The sequence below is a fragment of the Corticium candelabrum genome, chromosome 13 (assembly GCF_963422355.1).
Source record: "Corticium candelabrum chromosome 13, ooCorCand1.1, whole genome shotgun sequence".
NCBI classification, from domain to species: Eukaryota; Metazoa; Porifera; class Homoscleromorpha; order Homosclerophorida; family Plakinidae; genus Corticium; species Corticium candelabrum.
Window position 1 is genome coordinate 632,501 of NC_085097.1, and position 15,793 is coordinate 648,293.

The 15,793-nt window shown below is 39.8% G+C and overlaps 2 protein-coding genes and 1 long non-coding RNA gene across 4 annotated transcripts; 2 read left to right on the forward strand and 1 right to left on the reverse strand.

Annotated features, from left to right (window-relative positions):
* Nucleotides 1-3,822: 3,822 nt before the first annotated feature.
* On the forward strand, nucleotides 3,823-5,020 carry LOC134189043 (uncharacterized). The gene is made up of 3 exons (XM_062657275.1): nucleotides 3,823-4,132; nucleotides 4,211-4,687; nucleotides 4,777-5,020. The coding sequence occupies exons 1-3, from the start codon at nucleotides 4,093-4,095 to the stop codon at nucleotides 4,839-4,841; spliced, it is 582 nt and encodes a 193-aa protein (XP_062513259.1). The 5' UTR covers nucleotides 3,823-4,092; the 3' UTR covers nucleotides 4,842-5,020.
* Nucleotides 5,021-7,349: 2,329 nt separating this feature from the next.
* On the reverse strand, nucleotides 7,350-12,619 carry LOC134188753 (uncharacterized). 2 transcript variants are annotated; one of them, XM_062656942.1, is made up of 5 exons: nucleotides 12,504-12,619; nucleotides 11,082-12,436; nucleotides 7,828-8,025; nucleotides 7,666-7,767; nucleotides 7,350-7,603 (listed from the first exon to the last, which is right to left on the reverse strand). In XM_062656942.1, the coding sequence occupies exons 2-5, from the start codon at nucleotides 12,387-12,389 to the stop codon at nucleotides 7,583-7,585; spliced, it is 1,629 nt and encodes a 542-aa protein (XP_062512926.1). In that variant the 5' UTR covers nucleotides 12,390-12,436; nucleotides 12,504-12,619; the 3' UTR covers nucleotides 7,350-7,582. The 2 variants fall into 2 exon arrangements, with proteins under 2 accessions (XP_062512926.1, XP_062512928.1); XM_062656944.1 differs by having other exon boundaries at nucleotides 11,082-12,423; nucleotides 12,480-12,602.
* A 120-nt stretch (nucleotides 12,620-12,739) lies between these two features.
* On the forward strand, nucleotides 12,740-14,090 carry LOC134188406 (uncharacterized). Its single transcript, XR_009971337.1, has 3 exons — nucleotides 12,740-12,799; nucleotides 13,713-13,802; nucleotides 13,873-14,090. It is a non-coding gene; the product is annotated as an uncharacterized LOC134188406 (long non-coding RNA).
* The last annotated feature ends 1,703 nt before the right edge of the window (nucleotides 14,091-15,793 follow it).

Sequence of the window (15,793 nt, forward strand, 5' to 3'; positions counted from 1 at the left end):
ATTCATGCAGAGGAACAGTGAGGCCTAGATTGGGGTTGGGTAATGCCTGCAACCAAGCCCCGCTTTCGGCAAAATTGTGTTCAGACGAGCTTTGTATCTTAAACTCCCATTTTCCATTAAGAAGTTGAAAAACATTGTAATGTAGCTGTTTCTGAATATTCAGCTAAGAAGCTGTGTTGAGATCCAAAGTGTGCATTGCAGGCAATTTCTTTCCAAGAATACTGTACGCTTCATTTTTGCTTGAACTTGAAAATCATGACAAAATACCTCTTCAGCAAATTCGGTGTTTGAATTGCCTGCGTTTCTTAAGAGACTCTGAATCAACTTTGGGTGGTATTGCAACTTCCTATGAAAGCAGCTGCTGATGAGCTTAGTGCTTCTCTGAGACCAAGACCTCATGTGCCAACTGGTAGTGCCGCCTACTGGTAATCTGGAATAGATGAGCGAGTGATTAGTTCTAGAGATTGTCTCAAACCTCTGTCAAAACGCGAAAATTCACTGTCTGTCAGACCAGGTGTCACAGTCCGCAAAAGGTGATTGACCTTACAGACACTCAAACAACTACGCAAAAAGTGTAATTCAACCTGGGGGTCATCTATGTCATGAGATGTGATTGAATATCAAGGACTTTGTCTATCCGCTTAGCGACCGTATTTTGAAAGAAAATATCTGACCCATGGACTGGTGAACCGAGCAATTCCAATCCGTCAGTAAGCCTATGAATTTCAGTAGGAAATCGAGGGAACGTATTGTCCCCTGATGGCCAATGATCTCGCATTTATCCAGATTGATGTGAAGACCAAATCGAGGACCTTTTGCTAAGAACAATTCTAAAGAGATGCAGTCTCAATCACCAACAAATGTGCCATCATCCAGGTACCATAGTTGCATGTCCATCCCAGGAACATTGCTGATGTCGTCCAGAAACTCTAGTAATACCATGGAAAATAGCATTGGACCTAGTGGGTCTCCTTGTTGAGCGCCAGCAGTTGATAGGATGCGATGTTTGTCGAACTTAAGTTCTCCTGGTGAACTATTACACCACTGCATTCATGCAAATAATTGTGTAAATTCTTCACGTAATTGTGGGAGAAATTTTTCACAGTGTCATTCGTTGAATGCAATCCGCATATCAATTTTGAAACAGCATAGATTTTTTCTCAAGCTATTGGTAGTGATGTAAGACTTCAGGGTGCGAATAGCAGCCTCCAATCCACCACGTACACCTACTCCAAATTGACCATACGGTAAGATTACTTCTTGTAAACGAGCTTTGACTGCTGTACAGCAGATCCCACTGACTAAACGTCTAATAACTTCTCCAATTGCAAACAGACATATCCCTCCAGATTTCTTATTCAAGGCAGTCAATGGTGCACCTGACAACCATGGAGAAATGCTTATATCCACTTTCCCTGATAGTAACAGTGAAATGAAACATGTGAGATTATCTAAACATGCCTGTGCATCTGGTGTACAAGACCCTTTGATAGCATCCAAAAGGTGCTATGCTCACAACTGAGAAAAGCCTGGGCTGGATCCTGCTGGAAATGCTCCAATGCAGATAGAACGGCTTGACAATCCACAATGAGTGGGGTTGGAATTTTATCAGACCTGTCTGGTAAGGAGCAATGTGGGTGACAATTCTCTAACTCCGAAAGAGCGATTAGATCATCTCAAGAAGCGCATCCCATGGATCCCAGTGTTTTCAATGCATCTCCAAAACAAACTTCTTTTGCAAGCTGCAGTGAACAACGAGCATGAAAGAATTAGGACTATCTGATGTCTTACGTACATCTGATCTATATACTCTCTACTTTGCCTTCTTCCCACAAAGATAACAAGTCTCCTTGCTGCCAGCGTTGAAGGCGTGACAACAACATCTCCTTCACCACATAGCGTTTTTTTGTTACCGCCTCTAGGAGGTGTACGTAGTACAGCTTTTGGAAATATGTGGAGACGAACAAATTCCCACAAACCATCCTGACATGCATGCTGTAGTTCTTTAGCAAGAACCTGAGCCAACAGAGGTCTTACAGATGTTGGTGTACGAAGACAGTTTGTACAGACAGAGTTGAAATTTCGTTCATGGTAGCATAAAAGCAATGTGGTTCATCGTCTGTTGGTCTGAAAGAGAAGACGCAGCTGCAATCCCTTCTCGCACTGTGTTTACAACAGATATATCCGAAAGATTCCATTTTCCATTAATAGGATCATCCATAACTTCTTCAACTTCATCAACTTGTTCCATGACTACTGGTAAATTGTTAATTGAAAAGGTGTCTTGGTGTAAACATTATTTTGATAACCCGTCCTGTAACCATGAAGATAAGTGTGGTTCTATCATCTTACCACAACAACGTGAATGACCTGTACCCATAGAACGCCAACACCATTCAAACCGTCTGGAATATGCAAAGTCGCACTTGCAACACAAACGACGTTAATTTCTCGTAAAAATCCGGGTGCATATAACTTGCATTGATGTGCTGCCACAATGCACCATTGTTTCTCGACACAGAAAAACAAAGAGGACATGTGGTGCAAGTATCACTTTCTTCACTCATTCTATCCTTATAGGGACCAAAGGGGCCCCAACGGCCATGATCAACTGACGGACACTGGCTTGCTTACTAAGATCAAGAAGATACACTTCTAATTTATCAAACTTCTTCAAAATCAGTTCCGAAGATGAACAGAAAAATATGGTAGTTCACTTCAATATTTGGATATCTGGGATATTATATATATATATATATATATATATATATATATATATATATATATATATATATATATATATATGGTGTTACAACGCCAGAATGTTAAAATGCAGGTATGCAATTAAAAGTTTTAGACGTTCGTAGTTAGGATTTGCCTACTTGACTTGGGAGAGATGTTGGGGTTATGGGGACCATCTACTGGGTTGCGGAGAGGGATACTGGAGAAATAGACGACACAACGCTCTTGCTGACGTAGTATTCGAAGAACTATTATCTGATAATGCCAATTGTCGTCGTGAGCAACGGCTTTGTGGTGACTCGAATGCAAGACCAGGAGATGTATACCATCCAGATTTTGAGAGAGGGCAACCGACTTACTTTGACATCACACTAACAAATTCTCTCCAACCAACATATATGGTAAAGGCCGCTTGTCAAGCAGGGGTTGTGGCAGAAGCTGGAGAAAGAGAGAAATACAGCGCATATAAAGACATTGTTAGTGACAATGGAGGTGTGTTTTATCCACTAGTTGTTGAAAGTCTGGGCTTGTGGTCGCCGTCTAGTCTCCAGATTTTAAAATCAACCTGCAGAAGAACAACATTCCACAGTCACCTCACAATGAGCCAGGCCACGTCTTATTTCCACCAACGACTTTCTATTAAACTCTGGTTATATAATGCAAAGATAATTCTAGAGAGATTGTCTGTAGATTGCTCTGATGACGTACTAGACTTTTTGTAGAGTGGGGGGTTTGGGTTGGTTTTGGGTTAGTTTTAAAATATATATATATATATATATATATATATATATATCACTTTCACTTTATATACAGAACCTTGTCAATCATAGTGATGCACATAATGAACATTCAATTTAGTGAATTTAGACTTACTGAATGGTTAGAAAACTGTGCTATTTAAAATTATACGTATATGTGTAGTGTTGTGATGCTGCATGTTCAATTGATGTAAAACATCTTTAAAACACTCAGTCAGAATCTACCTACAACATGCATTCAAGATGATTGAGCTATAAATAGGGATAGCGTCACCACATATGAAAATAGTTTGCATTAGTTTTCTTCTACCAAATTAAATGAAACTTGGATGGTGCTAAAATAAAAGTTTGATAGTGCATCTCAAGTGACCAGGGATTCCTGTTCTCACAGATTTGGCAATAGATGTAGCTGGATGACTGTGGAGAGCAACTGAACAATAATGAAAGAGACGTACTACATGATCACTTTCGCGTGATTAGAATATGTAATGTAATGTATTATGATTATATAATAAATGTATAATGGTGCTTTTATTGCCTGAGCTGTAAACCTCTACTTGATTTTTAGGATCATTCAACTCACTATACAAAAATGGAATCAGGAGACCAAGTTGAACCTCCCGTGTGGCTAAGTGAGCTTGCATGCAGCACTACTAGTCTTGTTCATTAAAACCAGCTTTAGTGTATTGTGATTGTGTTGTGGTTTCTAGACGACTTTAACTATGATATTTGCTTAATCCACTCAGACAAAAATTCCTTTGCGGATGTGTTGACAGCATACTTGAAAGATATTGCCATTCGTTGTTATCGTCATTATCCATCAGCTCTTGCTGCACACCGACAAGACTATGAAGACATCAATGATGAGGAGCATATTGACCCTGCAAGGTCATTGATAGAAGATGCTCTCAAGACCAGCAAATTTTTTATGTTCATCTTCAGCCATGACTTTATGGATACCGCCAGTCAGTTTCATCATGACAACTCCGAAGGAGTGGTACTACATCATTTTGCACCAGATGATCCCGTCCACACAAGTATTGAGCTACCAAACTTGCTGCCTATCCTAGATGGAACTGAACAAGATCAGCTCAAGCAGTACTCAAAGGCAATGGGATCCAAAATACCTATCAATACTGCAATTGGAGCTAAACGTCTTTCCGAGATGTTTTTCAAGAAACTGACTGGTACAGTACACAAAATGGTTCTATTTATATTAATAACAACTGAATATTATTGTCTGTTTTGTTGTTGTGTTTCTAACAAACACTTACAGGTCAAATGCCTGCAGCAAATTTCAAACTTCAAGACTATCTCAAGAAAAAGAAGCACTCTAATTGACAACGCAAACAAGCTATAACTACATCGTTCTCTGGTTAGGTTGATGAAATTAGCTCTGTGCACACTTTAGTTATCAATCACAGAAGAAATTAAAACTGTTGGATTAATGTGAATGCTGCTGCCTTTGTGTGTGTTAATCTTTGGTCAATACATGTATGGCAAAACAAAGAGTATTTCGAATGTGCTAATATACACAAATACTGTATTCGCCCATAATAACGCCTATACCAAAATAATGCCCATGCCCGTCTAAACGCCCATGTGCAGCAGGTCAGAATTTCTACCCCAAAAAACGCCCCACCCATGCCCAAGTCTACACCCACGCCATGTGTACACCCAGAATATCCGTCGTGTGTGTGTGTGTGTGAGTGTGTGTGTGTGTGTGTGTGTGTGTGTGTGTGCGCGCACGTGTGTGTGCATTTGATGAGCTGGTGTCATTGTTGAGTGAAAGTGCTTACTTCTACACTCATGTCTTCCTTCCAATTACTGATACTGATTTCCAATTACTGACATTGATGCACGGGCTTCAAGCTGACAACTCTCGTTTAATTTGCTGATGCTATATGGATACCAGTCGTTTCAATCTTGCACGCAAATGGCATTTGTGGTATATCTGTCATTGAGTGTTTAGTTGATGACTGGTGAAATGGCAGAATATTGTGACCATGTATACGCAAGGGACCAAAATAACACCCATGCCATGGGGGGATACATCCGGAAAACGCATTTCTTTTCTATACGCCCAGGGCATTATTACGGGCGAATACGGAAATAAATTATATAAATTAAAGGTCACAATCCAATGCAAATTTATGTATTTAAAAATAGTTTCTGAGACAGTCTTTGATAAGGAAAAGTATTAGATTATGTCTCTCTCATGCAGTGACTGCCCATGTATGTATATAGTGTTGGTGTTTACAAACAATGCAAGCACACATGATAGAGGCATAATCTAATACTTTTCCTGATCACAGACTGTCTCAGAAATTGTTTCTAATACACAAATTTGCATTGGATTGTGTGTTGGTGCTTACAAACAATGCAACCACACATGATAAAGTGTGATATGATTGACAGTTAACAGTGTTCGTCTTCTTGCAGTCAGAGGGCAAGAACTTGGTACCACTCGTTTTCACCACACTACAGTATGATTTGTAAGGCAGCATGTAGACAAATGGTGTTCAAACATCATTTGCATACTGGATCGAGAAGAGTAGTGATAGCAAATAGACAGCCTGTCATCTCCTCTTACTAACGGTGCCCTGAAGCTCTAAATTGAATAACTAACATGTTCAGTTACAGACAAGATTTCCTGATTTTTGTATTGGCATTGAAACTCAACAACTGATGATTTTGTATACTGTCGTGCATTGAGGTAACTGGTGAAAATTGCAGGAACAACCTTCTTTTTGCAAAGCGGAAATGTGTATAGTTAATCCATAAAACATACCAAGTAGACTTCAACAAACAAATATAACCATTGTAACATAAGAAGCTTCTGAGACGAATTCGCCACATACTGGTCACTTAAGTTCGATTAGTAGTTTTGTAAATAAAAACTATGTGTAGGAAACAGAGTTCCAAGCCTGGGGCCAACTTTGAAAGAAGCTTTGTGGTTTGCTCAAAGTGGAAAAAGCTCAAAAATTGGTTTCTGTAAAACGAAGGTTGTAACATGTCTAACAGCTATTCATATTACACAATATGTATCTACAGTGCATACTGTGTACACGCATACAAAAATAACCACACAACCCACACGTGCGTCTATATGATATGACAATATATTGATTATTGTACAGGTTTCATACATGACTTAAACACAACACTGCTAATTCTACCACACACACACACACACACCACACACCACACACACACACACACACACACACACACACACACACACACACACACACACACACACACACACACATCCATCCATGTTCTGCCTTCACTTGAGTAAGTGGTGCAGGCCATTGTTAGGTTACTTCCTAGGACTTTATTGTCCCCAGCGTAATCTCTGGACTCTGTTCGGATTTTGCATGATTGCAGAACTTCGTATGATTTCTATAAGTTGTTGTTCCATCCACACACACACACACACACACACACACACACACACACACACACACACACACACACACACACACACACACACACACACACACACTGTATCACCACTAGTACACCAAACTGCTTAATATATAGAGATATAGTTACTTTAAGAATGGAAATAGCTTATGTATTTTTTGACTCATAAAACTCACAAAATTATGTTATATCTGTCAATCCATTCATCTGCTCAAATACCAAATTCCGGTGAATAAAACAAAATGTGAATGTCCGTACAAATACACTATATGCATGCAATGTGAGTTGTGCAGAATATTCATTAATTAAAACATTCTACATGTGCAAACAAACATCTCGATGCATCAATTGTGTCATTACTATCAATGTACATCATTGCTCACTAGCTACTAGTCCACTGCTTCTGATCAGTACCGGATATACACATTATGGTATATATATATTATGCTAGTCTCTGTCCCACAACTGTTTTTTACATTACATTACTGTACAAGACTACAGTACCTTACGATACATTTGTAGCACTACAATAAATCTAACCTATCAGTCTATACAAGTCCACAAGCAGCCATAAAGTCTCTTGTGTGTATATATGTTACGAGATAAAATCCTAACAAGTCTAGCTGTACCAACTGTTCACACTGCCACACAGATCACAAAAGCCTTTGTGAGTCCTGAAATTTTAAATAAGCAATCACGCCATTATACACACAATGTGCACACATTGATGAAATACCTTGTCTGTGTGCTTGCCAGTATGTTTCTTTGATTTCCTGTCACCTGGTAGTAAGCGTACACCACTCCTTTGCACTGACCCGCTACCCGGAGATCCAGGTGCCTGTCACAAAACAGTTACCCAAGCACTGCCAATTTTTTCATACAACATATGTATCTATACTTCCATATAATTGGCTTGAGCCAGATTTTTCTGATGCACAGATCTATACAGTGAGCTTCTACGAAGTTGGCTTCCACCCCTGGGTGTCCCAATACTTCTTTCAATTTTGGGTAAAACGGATATCTTATCTTCGACTAATGCAACAGGTTGACCATCTTGCTTCCTATGTTTTGATATAGGTGGTTCAGTTTCTTGAATCTGAAAAACAAGCATAATGATGACTACTGAGTAAACAAGGCCATGTAACACTGGCTAGTACACCGCACACTGGATTTGCAAAAGCTTTGAAGAGTCTAAAATTACTGATTGTTTAATTAACTAATATCAGTAAATTATCTTAAAATACAATTTTTGGAAGTAGAGTGTACAGTACATTAGAACTTCGAGTAACTACAGTCTTATTAATTGTCTTAATTACTGTAAAATGTGCTTAATAAATTGTAAATGTATGTATAGTAGTAGTCAGTGTTTACTACAGACAAGAATATAGTCTGCCGCAGTGAATGTCTCATTTCTCTTTCTTTAGAGGAGAACCAAATGTGGTTTCAACAAAGCATGACAGCTATTGTGCTAATTATAACAACCAACTGCTCACTGCCACACCACATGCATATCTACTATCAACAAGAAATAGAGAGTATGTTCCCACATAGTGAGTGGTTGACACCAACCATTGACAGAAATCAGTAGTTAGTGAAAAAAATAGAAGAGGAACTTAAGATAGAATGAGAACTTTAGGGGCAGTCTCTATCACAACTACAACAACTCTGCAGTAGTGGGTCTGATAAATTTAGCACTTGTGATTAGATAAGATATCCTGCTGTGTATTATGCATTTCCACCGTGCAAAAAAAAACACAATTCTAGGTCTTCACATAATGTAAAATAATTTAGCTACCAGCAAACAACAAGTAAAAAAGGCAACAGATGCCAGCTGAATACAAAAAGAACCGTTCTCATAAAAAAAACTACCATCGCTGAACTGTGGCCATACATCTCTAGTCAACTGTCCACACAATTTCCCTTGTGTATGCTATTTCGAACAATGTGTACTGGTTACCAGGGTTACCAACTAAATAATTCATTGTCTACCCCACCCAAACCACTACAGACCAGCAGGCAGTTGTAACTCATTAACACAGTTATGTTATCAGGCTTCAAACTTAAGACATATTTAGCAGCACCAATGTTGATGTACAAACAAAATCAACAGTTACAGGTCTCATCCAATCACCTGTATCAGTCTTCAGACCATTCCTTGGTAGCATCCGTTAGCTCCACAAGCAGTTGCATGAAACATAGCATTTTCATTTCACTATTGAACCACAGTGTTCTTGTATGTGTCAAGATGCCCATCCTCTTATATTTGTGAAGCTCTACTGTACTCAACCCATGCTACTCTACTATCAGGTAGCTGTAAACGTTTGCAAATCAACTCGTTGATCACCACTGCCACTGATCTCCATTCACCACTACACTTATTAGTAATGACTAATTTGAACCCTTCTGGGCCAGAGTTATTAACTGTTTATAAGTATCCTTTTCCAGGCACACAGACTGTAAACGGATATCATTAGTCAATATCACTTTTTCAGCCCATCTAGAAGCCTTAAGCAGTGCTTCAAAATTTATGGTTTAGTTACATGAGTTCTACTATATAGATTGTGTTAAATACATCAGCACAGAGTATCCATGTCTGAGTAATTAGTAGCAGCAGAAACATTTCAGTACTTTTGTAGCTTGAAACTTGGTGTTAACAAGTGATCAAGTAGTCCATCTTTCTCCAGTAGTACATGCAATGAAACAACTATTGAACAATCCCACGGAATCACTACCTTAAACTTGCTGCCTCCAACGCAAGTGGAAAGCAATTAACATGTTGAAATGATATAATGTGTCAGTAAGAAGACACAAACGACAAGTGTATTTTCAATCTCCTAAACCATCTCAACAAAGGATGACACTTCATTTTGGATTATGTCAACATGTGCAAGTAAATTTTGATGAGACAATCCCACCGAACACTCTGGATAATGTCATGTACATACACTTTAACAGATTAAGAGAAGAATATACTAAAACACAGCTCTCCTGCACATGTGCATGCGTGCGTGCACACACACACACACACACACACACACACACACACACACGAGCTACCATATTTGCCCGTATTAACGCCCTGGGCATATAGAAAAGAAAAGCTTTTTTCAGGCGTATACATACTAGTGCCTGGGCCTTACTTTGGTCAGGTATACTACCGCCCGGGCACTATTTTGGTCCCAGGCATATACATGGTCGCAAAATGCTGCTGTTTGACGAGCCATTATCTAAATACTTGAAAACAGAAATACCACAAATGCCTGCAATTATCCATTTGTAAGATCAACGGTACTGATATCCGTACAGCATCAGCATACATGCAGAAACTAAACACTACACATGAAAACCAGAGTCGTCGGCCTGAAGCTTCTCAACAGCATCAGTATCAGTAATTACAACAAAGAAATGAGTCTGCAGCGGTAAGCACTTTCACTCAACACTGACACCAGCTTATCAAACACAGATGTTCTCTGGACACCATTTTGTTTATTATGGGCACATACTTGGGTATGGGTGTTTTCCTGACAGAAAGTTCTGACCTGCTGCACATGGGCGTTATTTCGGTATGGGCAATATTACAGCAAATATGGTAGAACAAAGATAGCACTAACGAAATAAGTAAAAATATTACTTGACATCCTGGTCCACACACGTTTGGTTCAGTCATACTACACTACTCCATGTTTGATGACAAGCTGTATAACTTTGATTAGTTATAACTGTCCATATAATGTACTTTAACAATCTAATGTAAGCATGTAGGTACTTCATGCATCCCTACTTGTTGTACCATAATCATCACACATATTCCATCTCTACCCTGTTTGGTTAGGCTACTTATTAATTAAAGCATGAAATTATATCAAAGACAAACCACAAGGCCCTACAATACTAACAGTTACATACACCAAAAAGATCACACCTCACTCACAGATCATAACCATTGCAGCTAATTACTGTCAACAAAAGAGAGAGAGAAAAGCTCAAAAAGACAAAAAAGAACAAAAACACTCGTAGCACCTTGTCAGTATGGCTAAGGTAACATTTCAACTAATTAAAAGTACACAAAAATTAAAGATTTTCAACATACATTAACATAAAAACACTAAACCAATACATGCAGTATCATACCACTAACACAGTACAACTCACCGATAATTTATGAATCTTCTCTGCACAATGTACGTTTTGCAGGTGATACAACAGCTGGTAACGTGCAGAAAACAATTTACTCTGTTCTGCTAATGGACAAGTCCTCCAGAAACAGCGAAAACCATCATGTCTCAGCAAACTACGTGGACCCGGCGTGCAAACGTGCTCCTCAACGTGTACAAACAATTCACGGGCTGTAGAAAATCGCTCGTTACATTTCTTCCATTCACAGGCATAGGGCGTCCCCAAATTGAGTGCAGCAGTCTTCTTGGAAGAGAAAGTCCGTCCAATTTTAATATTGTGGCTACTCGCGAGTCTTCTAGCTCTCTTCTCTCTAGTTCTCAGTTCTGGCAGATTTTCGCCCACCGCTACAGCAGCCTCCAGAGATGGGCGAGGTAAGTGCGGCAAATCAACATCACATCTGCCCAAGAAAAGACCGAGACCGTCTTCTTCCTCATTCTCTCCGAGTAGTTTAGTAATAACAGGTGGCTGAAATACTCCTGACCGACGAGTGTACCGAGCAGCTGAGCGCTCAATTAAATCAGGCAAACCACTTGCAGCCTTAGAGGAATGAACTAAGTCAACTGGTGCGGTAGTAGGTAGTCCAAACTTTTTGTAGACATGTGAAAGAAGCCGCTTGGCATCGGGCGAGTTTTCATCTTCTCCTTGTCGTAAAACACGTCGATTGTTTTGACTCAGAAAAACATGAGCACCGGTCTGCCGAATGAGTAGCTGAGTGTAAATGTCTTGCAAACGAGACTGGTCCCAGTCCAGCAGCGGGCTGCCTCGTCCATGAGTTCCGCGGTCACTTTCGCATCGGGAAATCGACGTTTCGTACTCCTCTATACCTTCTTCGTGATTATCAAATGGATAATGAGTGGCGTGCCCGGTACACCTGTCGGCAACATTCTCCACAACCTCAGTCGTACCATCTTCACAAGCGAGGTCCTGGTAAAGAATCCAGCGTAGGGTTCTATCGAGTGGTCCTTCGTATGGTATGTTCTTGAGAACGTCGACAAGGTTCGGCGAAGCCGACACCAAAACTCGCCCATCACGTTGAGACTGAATCCAATGACTTGACAGTTTCTTTGCCGGCACTGGAGTTATAGCAATAACATCCGCTTTACCAACATCTGCGCCACTCTTGTCCTTCAGCGGCACGCTGCCCACCATCGATATTGAGCCAGCGAGAGGAGCCGGGGCCGAAATTCGATGATGAAGTCTTGATGCCATGATGGACGACAAAGGGTTTGTCTCGTGACTTGTGCGACGAGCTGCGGCCGCTGCTGATTCCTGCGGCTCGGTCATCTTTAGACGAGCCGTCAGGCCTTCACGCCTTCGTCTATACACAAGCACTGCAACACACCCACACGTTGAGAGTCATGATGCAATTATCACCTAACTGATTACAGTGAGGATAACCTTCAAGCAGAGTTGACACTCTCAACTTTCCCTAGACGAGTATGACGCAAACAAACACGTGCAGCTTGTGACACTTAGCTCCGACTGTCGAAACGCAAGCGTAGACTTCCGTTCAAGTCGTGGGAACTGCTGCTTGTCGAATCAATTAAATATATTTGCATTATTTAGCAACGTCAGACTCTTATCCGGGCATTTAGTGGCATTGATATTTAGTTGGCGGATGTTTCTATTTACGTTTTCTATTTTGTTGGTTAGGCGCTGGTAGCTTGTATGTTCAGGCGTCTGCTTTCAACATCGTAAGTAGCAAATGGATAGACTATGTCTTTCGATAAATAATTGTACTTTTGAGCTGATCCATGAAGGTCGTTCGAACTAGACGCTAGATTACTAGGTCATCAGCGCGTTTAGAACGTAGAGTGCATGAAATAGTACTCGCTGCTGTTATGCAGGTCGCATATTTAGGTCTAGAGTGTACGTATATATCTATGTTGTAAAACTAGGCCTGATGCGGCTGCAATGACATGCTGCTCACTTGATAGATAGGAAATAATATATTTAAATTTACCGCCTGCCGCATCAAGAACAGGTCATCAGGCAGATGAGAATCTAATAATTAAGTTTATGTGGTCTTAATTAATTAACTATTTTAAATAGATGTTTAATAAACCTGCCACTTCATCTATACTGGATGGGTAACTTATCTCCAGGTACATATTTGCATAGGAAGTCACGTACCAGTATAGTTCCCTAGGCAACTTAATTCTTTAATTAATTAAACAAATAGCTGAGTTGAATTGCAGTGATAAATACCAGGGCAGTGTGTTCTTCTAAGATTTCCAACTTATGGGAGGATTACAAGGTTTATTATTAGTTTTTGTGTCTTCTGTGCTCACATTGTAAGACAGTTTGGAGTCTCAACAGACTACATTAGCTGCATGATACTGGTATGCCTCGATCACTTCATGGGTATGCCAGAAGAGAGTAAAGCTACTAGTATAGCTGGTGCTGTAGTCATCTCTTGTAGTGCACTGCTGTTAAAGTATGAAATTACTGTATTGTTTTGTTTTGTTCACTTGATGGCATGTACTCGAGGCTCAGATGCATCTTTTTGCTAGTTTGCTTTGTCAGGTTAGATGCATGGTACTGACTAGAGCTGATCACGGGTATCATTACTTGGTACTTTTATAAGTAGTGTGTTTGTCTGTATAGATGTCTGAAGTGATAAAGCGGGACCAAATTGTGCAAGAAATATATAGTACTGAAAAAGTGTATACTTCTTATCTTAATTTGGTAGTGCAAGTAAGTACATGCAATATTGATCGTGGCTAACTTTAATTTGTGTAAAGGTGTTGCTGTCTTTAATTTCCAGCTATTTCTGTGTCCTCTTCGAGTGTCTTGTTTATTGCCTGACACAGTTCTTAGTGCAATGTTTGCTAACATTGAAGCTATTCTGGCTATAAACATGGAACTTGTTATTGCAATGAGGGAAATGTCAGTTGGGAATGCTTTTCTTCGTTTGGCTCCTTTCCTCAGACTTTACTCTCTTTATGCAAATAACTTCCAAAGAGCGAATCAACTTGTTTTGGTGAGGACTTTTATTTTATTTTATTATAATTATTGAGACAATACATGTAATTCTGAAACTTCTATAAGTCTTCAATTAAACAGGATTAAATTACAAATGTGGTATTATTCTTGAAAGTCTGGTAAGTCGTGGCTTGACTTTCAAAGTGGCTAAAAATGTCAGTTGGAGTTAAATGGTATTGAAATTAAGTTGTTTTGTAGATCTTGAGTGATGCTGCAGTAGTATATAAGCCACATATCAAAGAATGTACTCTACATTCTAGTGACAACCTCTACAGTACTATTTAGGTATTATCAAGCCATAGCTTGATTGAAAACTGTTCATGCATGAACGTTGTTGATGGCTTTGCGTATGTTAGGTTTTCTTTGAAAGACAGCTCTGTTTAATGGTTTTCAATGCATCCGAAGTATGTAATGACCAGAGCCCACGAGATTCACACACTGCATGGAGGATGGAAAATGTTCCCTGTTGCTGTAACATTAGCTGCACAAGGTTGCACTTTTTCCTTCTTTCTAGTTAGCTTCTGCTGCAGCTTCGGTATGTTGAGCTCCTTGGGTGATATATGATCTTACTCTTATGTCAAAGCAGCCAGGCCTGTTCAAAGTCAGGATGAAGTTGCTTTGGCCTGGTGCTGTTGTTGCTGTTACAGACCTGTTGTTTACTGCAGTTGGCATTGTCAATTGTTTCCAGCAGTTGGCATTGTCAATTGTTTACAGCAGTTGGCTAATTGTCAACAAGTAAGGCGTGAAACAGCTCATCAGATAGCATCATGACAAGTGATCATTTGAAACAGTATAAAATCTGTTCTCAGAACATTGTTTACAACTCAAGTTTGATAGAAAACTGGTATACCCAACCAGATATGCAATAATTATCACGAACTCTTTATAGCGTATGGCCATGCTTGCTGGTGTTGGTGTTGGGAGTTGCTCTCAACCGTGCTCCTATGTGCTGGGCGGATATTATGTTACAACGGTCATAGCCATGAAGACTGACATTGTTTTTAGTGGAGTCACAAGTTGCTAAGTCAAGAATGCATGGGTTGGTGGAGGTGACTGGATCCAAGGAAGTCAATCTTGGTTGTACGTAGCAGACATAAGCTAACTTCTGCCTTACGTTCACTTTTGAAACAGATGGAGGCGGTGTGAAGATGATTGAGCCAGCAGTAGACAAGACTCTTGTACCCAATATAATACCAGATTACATGAAGCATTGCAACTAGAGAGAAAGCTGCTGATGTTCTTGGTGATTCATGTAGTCCTAATCTCCCAAATGTCAGAGCAATGTTTCAACAATTATCTGATATTGAGGATTGAATAGCTAGATAGTATAATCCAAGTGAACACTGTAAACCCATATTGAATCTAGGCAGTTGGCTTTTTATTGCATTTGATCGTACTGCTCTGATGTAAATGATTGATTGTGCATAGGGTGAGACAAGAACGTAGAAGGAGAAGTTCCACTTGAGGGTTGTCAAATGACATTGACATTCAAAAACTCTGTTGACACGTTTTGCCAAAAGTCTGTTGATATAGTCTTTTGAACCACATACCGGTGCTCCTAGAAATTCAGCATTCTCCATTGTGGTGTCAACACTGACATTGACTGGAAATTCAATATAGGACTGGTATCCTGAGGGCCAGAGAATTTCACATGTGGCTGTATTTAGTTATCATCCAAAGGATGTACCTGATAATTGCAGTAG

What these genes read in the sequence shown, in the direction of transcription:
- LOC134189043 (XM_062657275.1), top strand. Translation starts at nt 4,093, where the DNA reads ATGGAATCAGGAGACCAAGTTGAACCTCCCGTGTGGCTAA. An exon ending in TGAACCTCCCGTGTGGCTAA is followed by an intron (nt 4,133 to 4,210) that starts GTGAGCTTGCAT and finishes TGTGGTTTCTAG; the next exon opens with ACGACTTTAACTATGATATT. An exon ending in GTTTTTCAAGAAACTGACTG is followed by an intron (nt 4,688 to 4,776) that starts GTACAGTACACA and finishes AAACACTTACAG; the next exon opens with GTCAAATGCCTGCAGCAAAT.
- LOC134188753 (XM_062656942.1), bottom strand. Translation starts at nt 12,389, where the DNA reads ATGACCGAGCCGCAGGAATCAGCAGCGGCCGCAGCTCGTCGCACAAGT. An exon ending in AGAAGATTCATAAATTATCG is followed by an intron (nt 8,026 to 11,081) that starts GTGAGTTGTACT and finishes CTTGTTTTTCAG; the next exon opens with ATTCAAGAAACTGAACCACC. An exon ending in CTGGCAAGCACACAGACAAG is followed by an intron (nt 7,604 to 7,665) that starts GTATTTCATCAA and finishes TTAAAATTTCAG; the next exon opens with GACTCACAAAGGCTTTTGTG.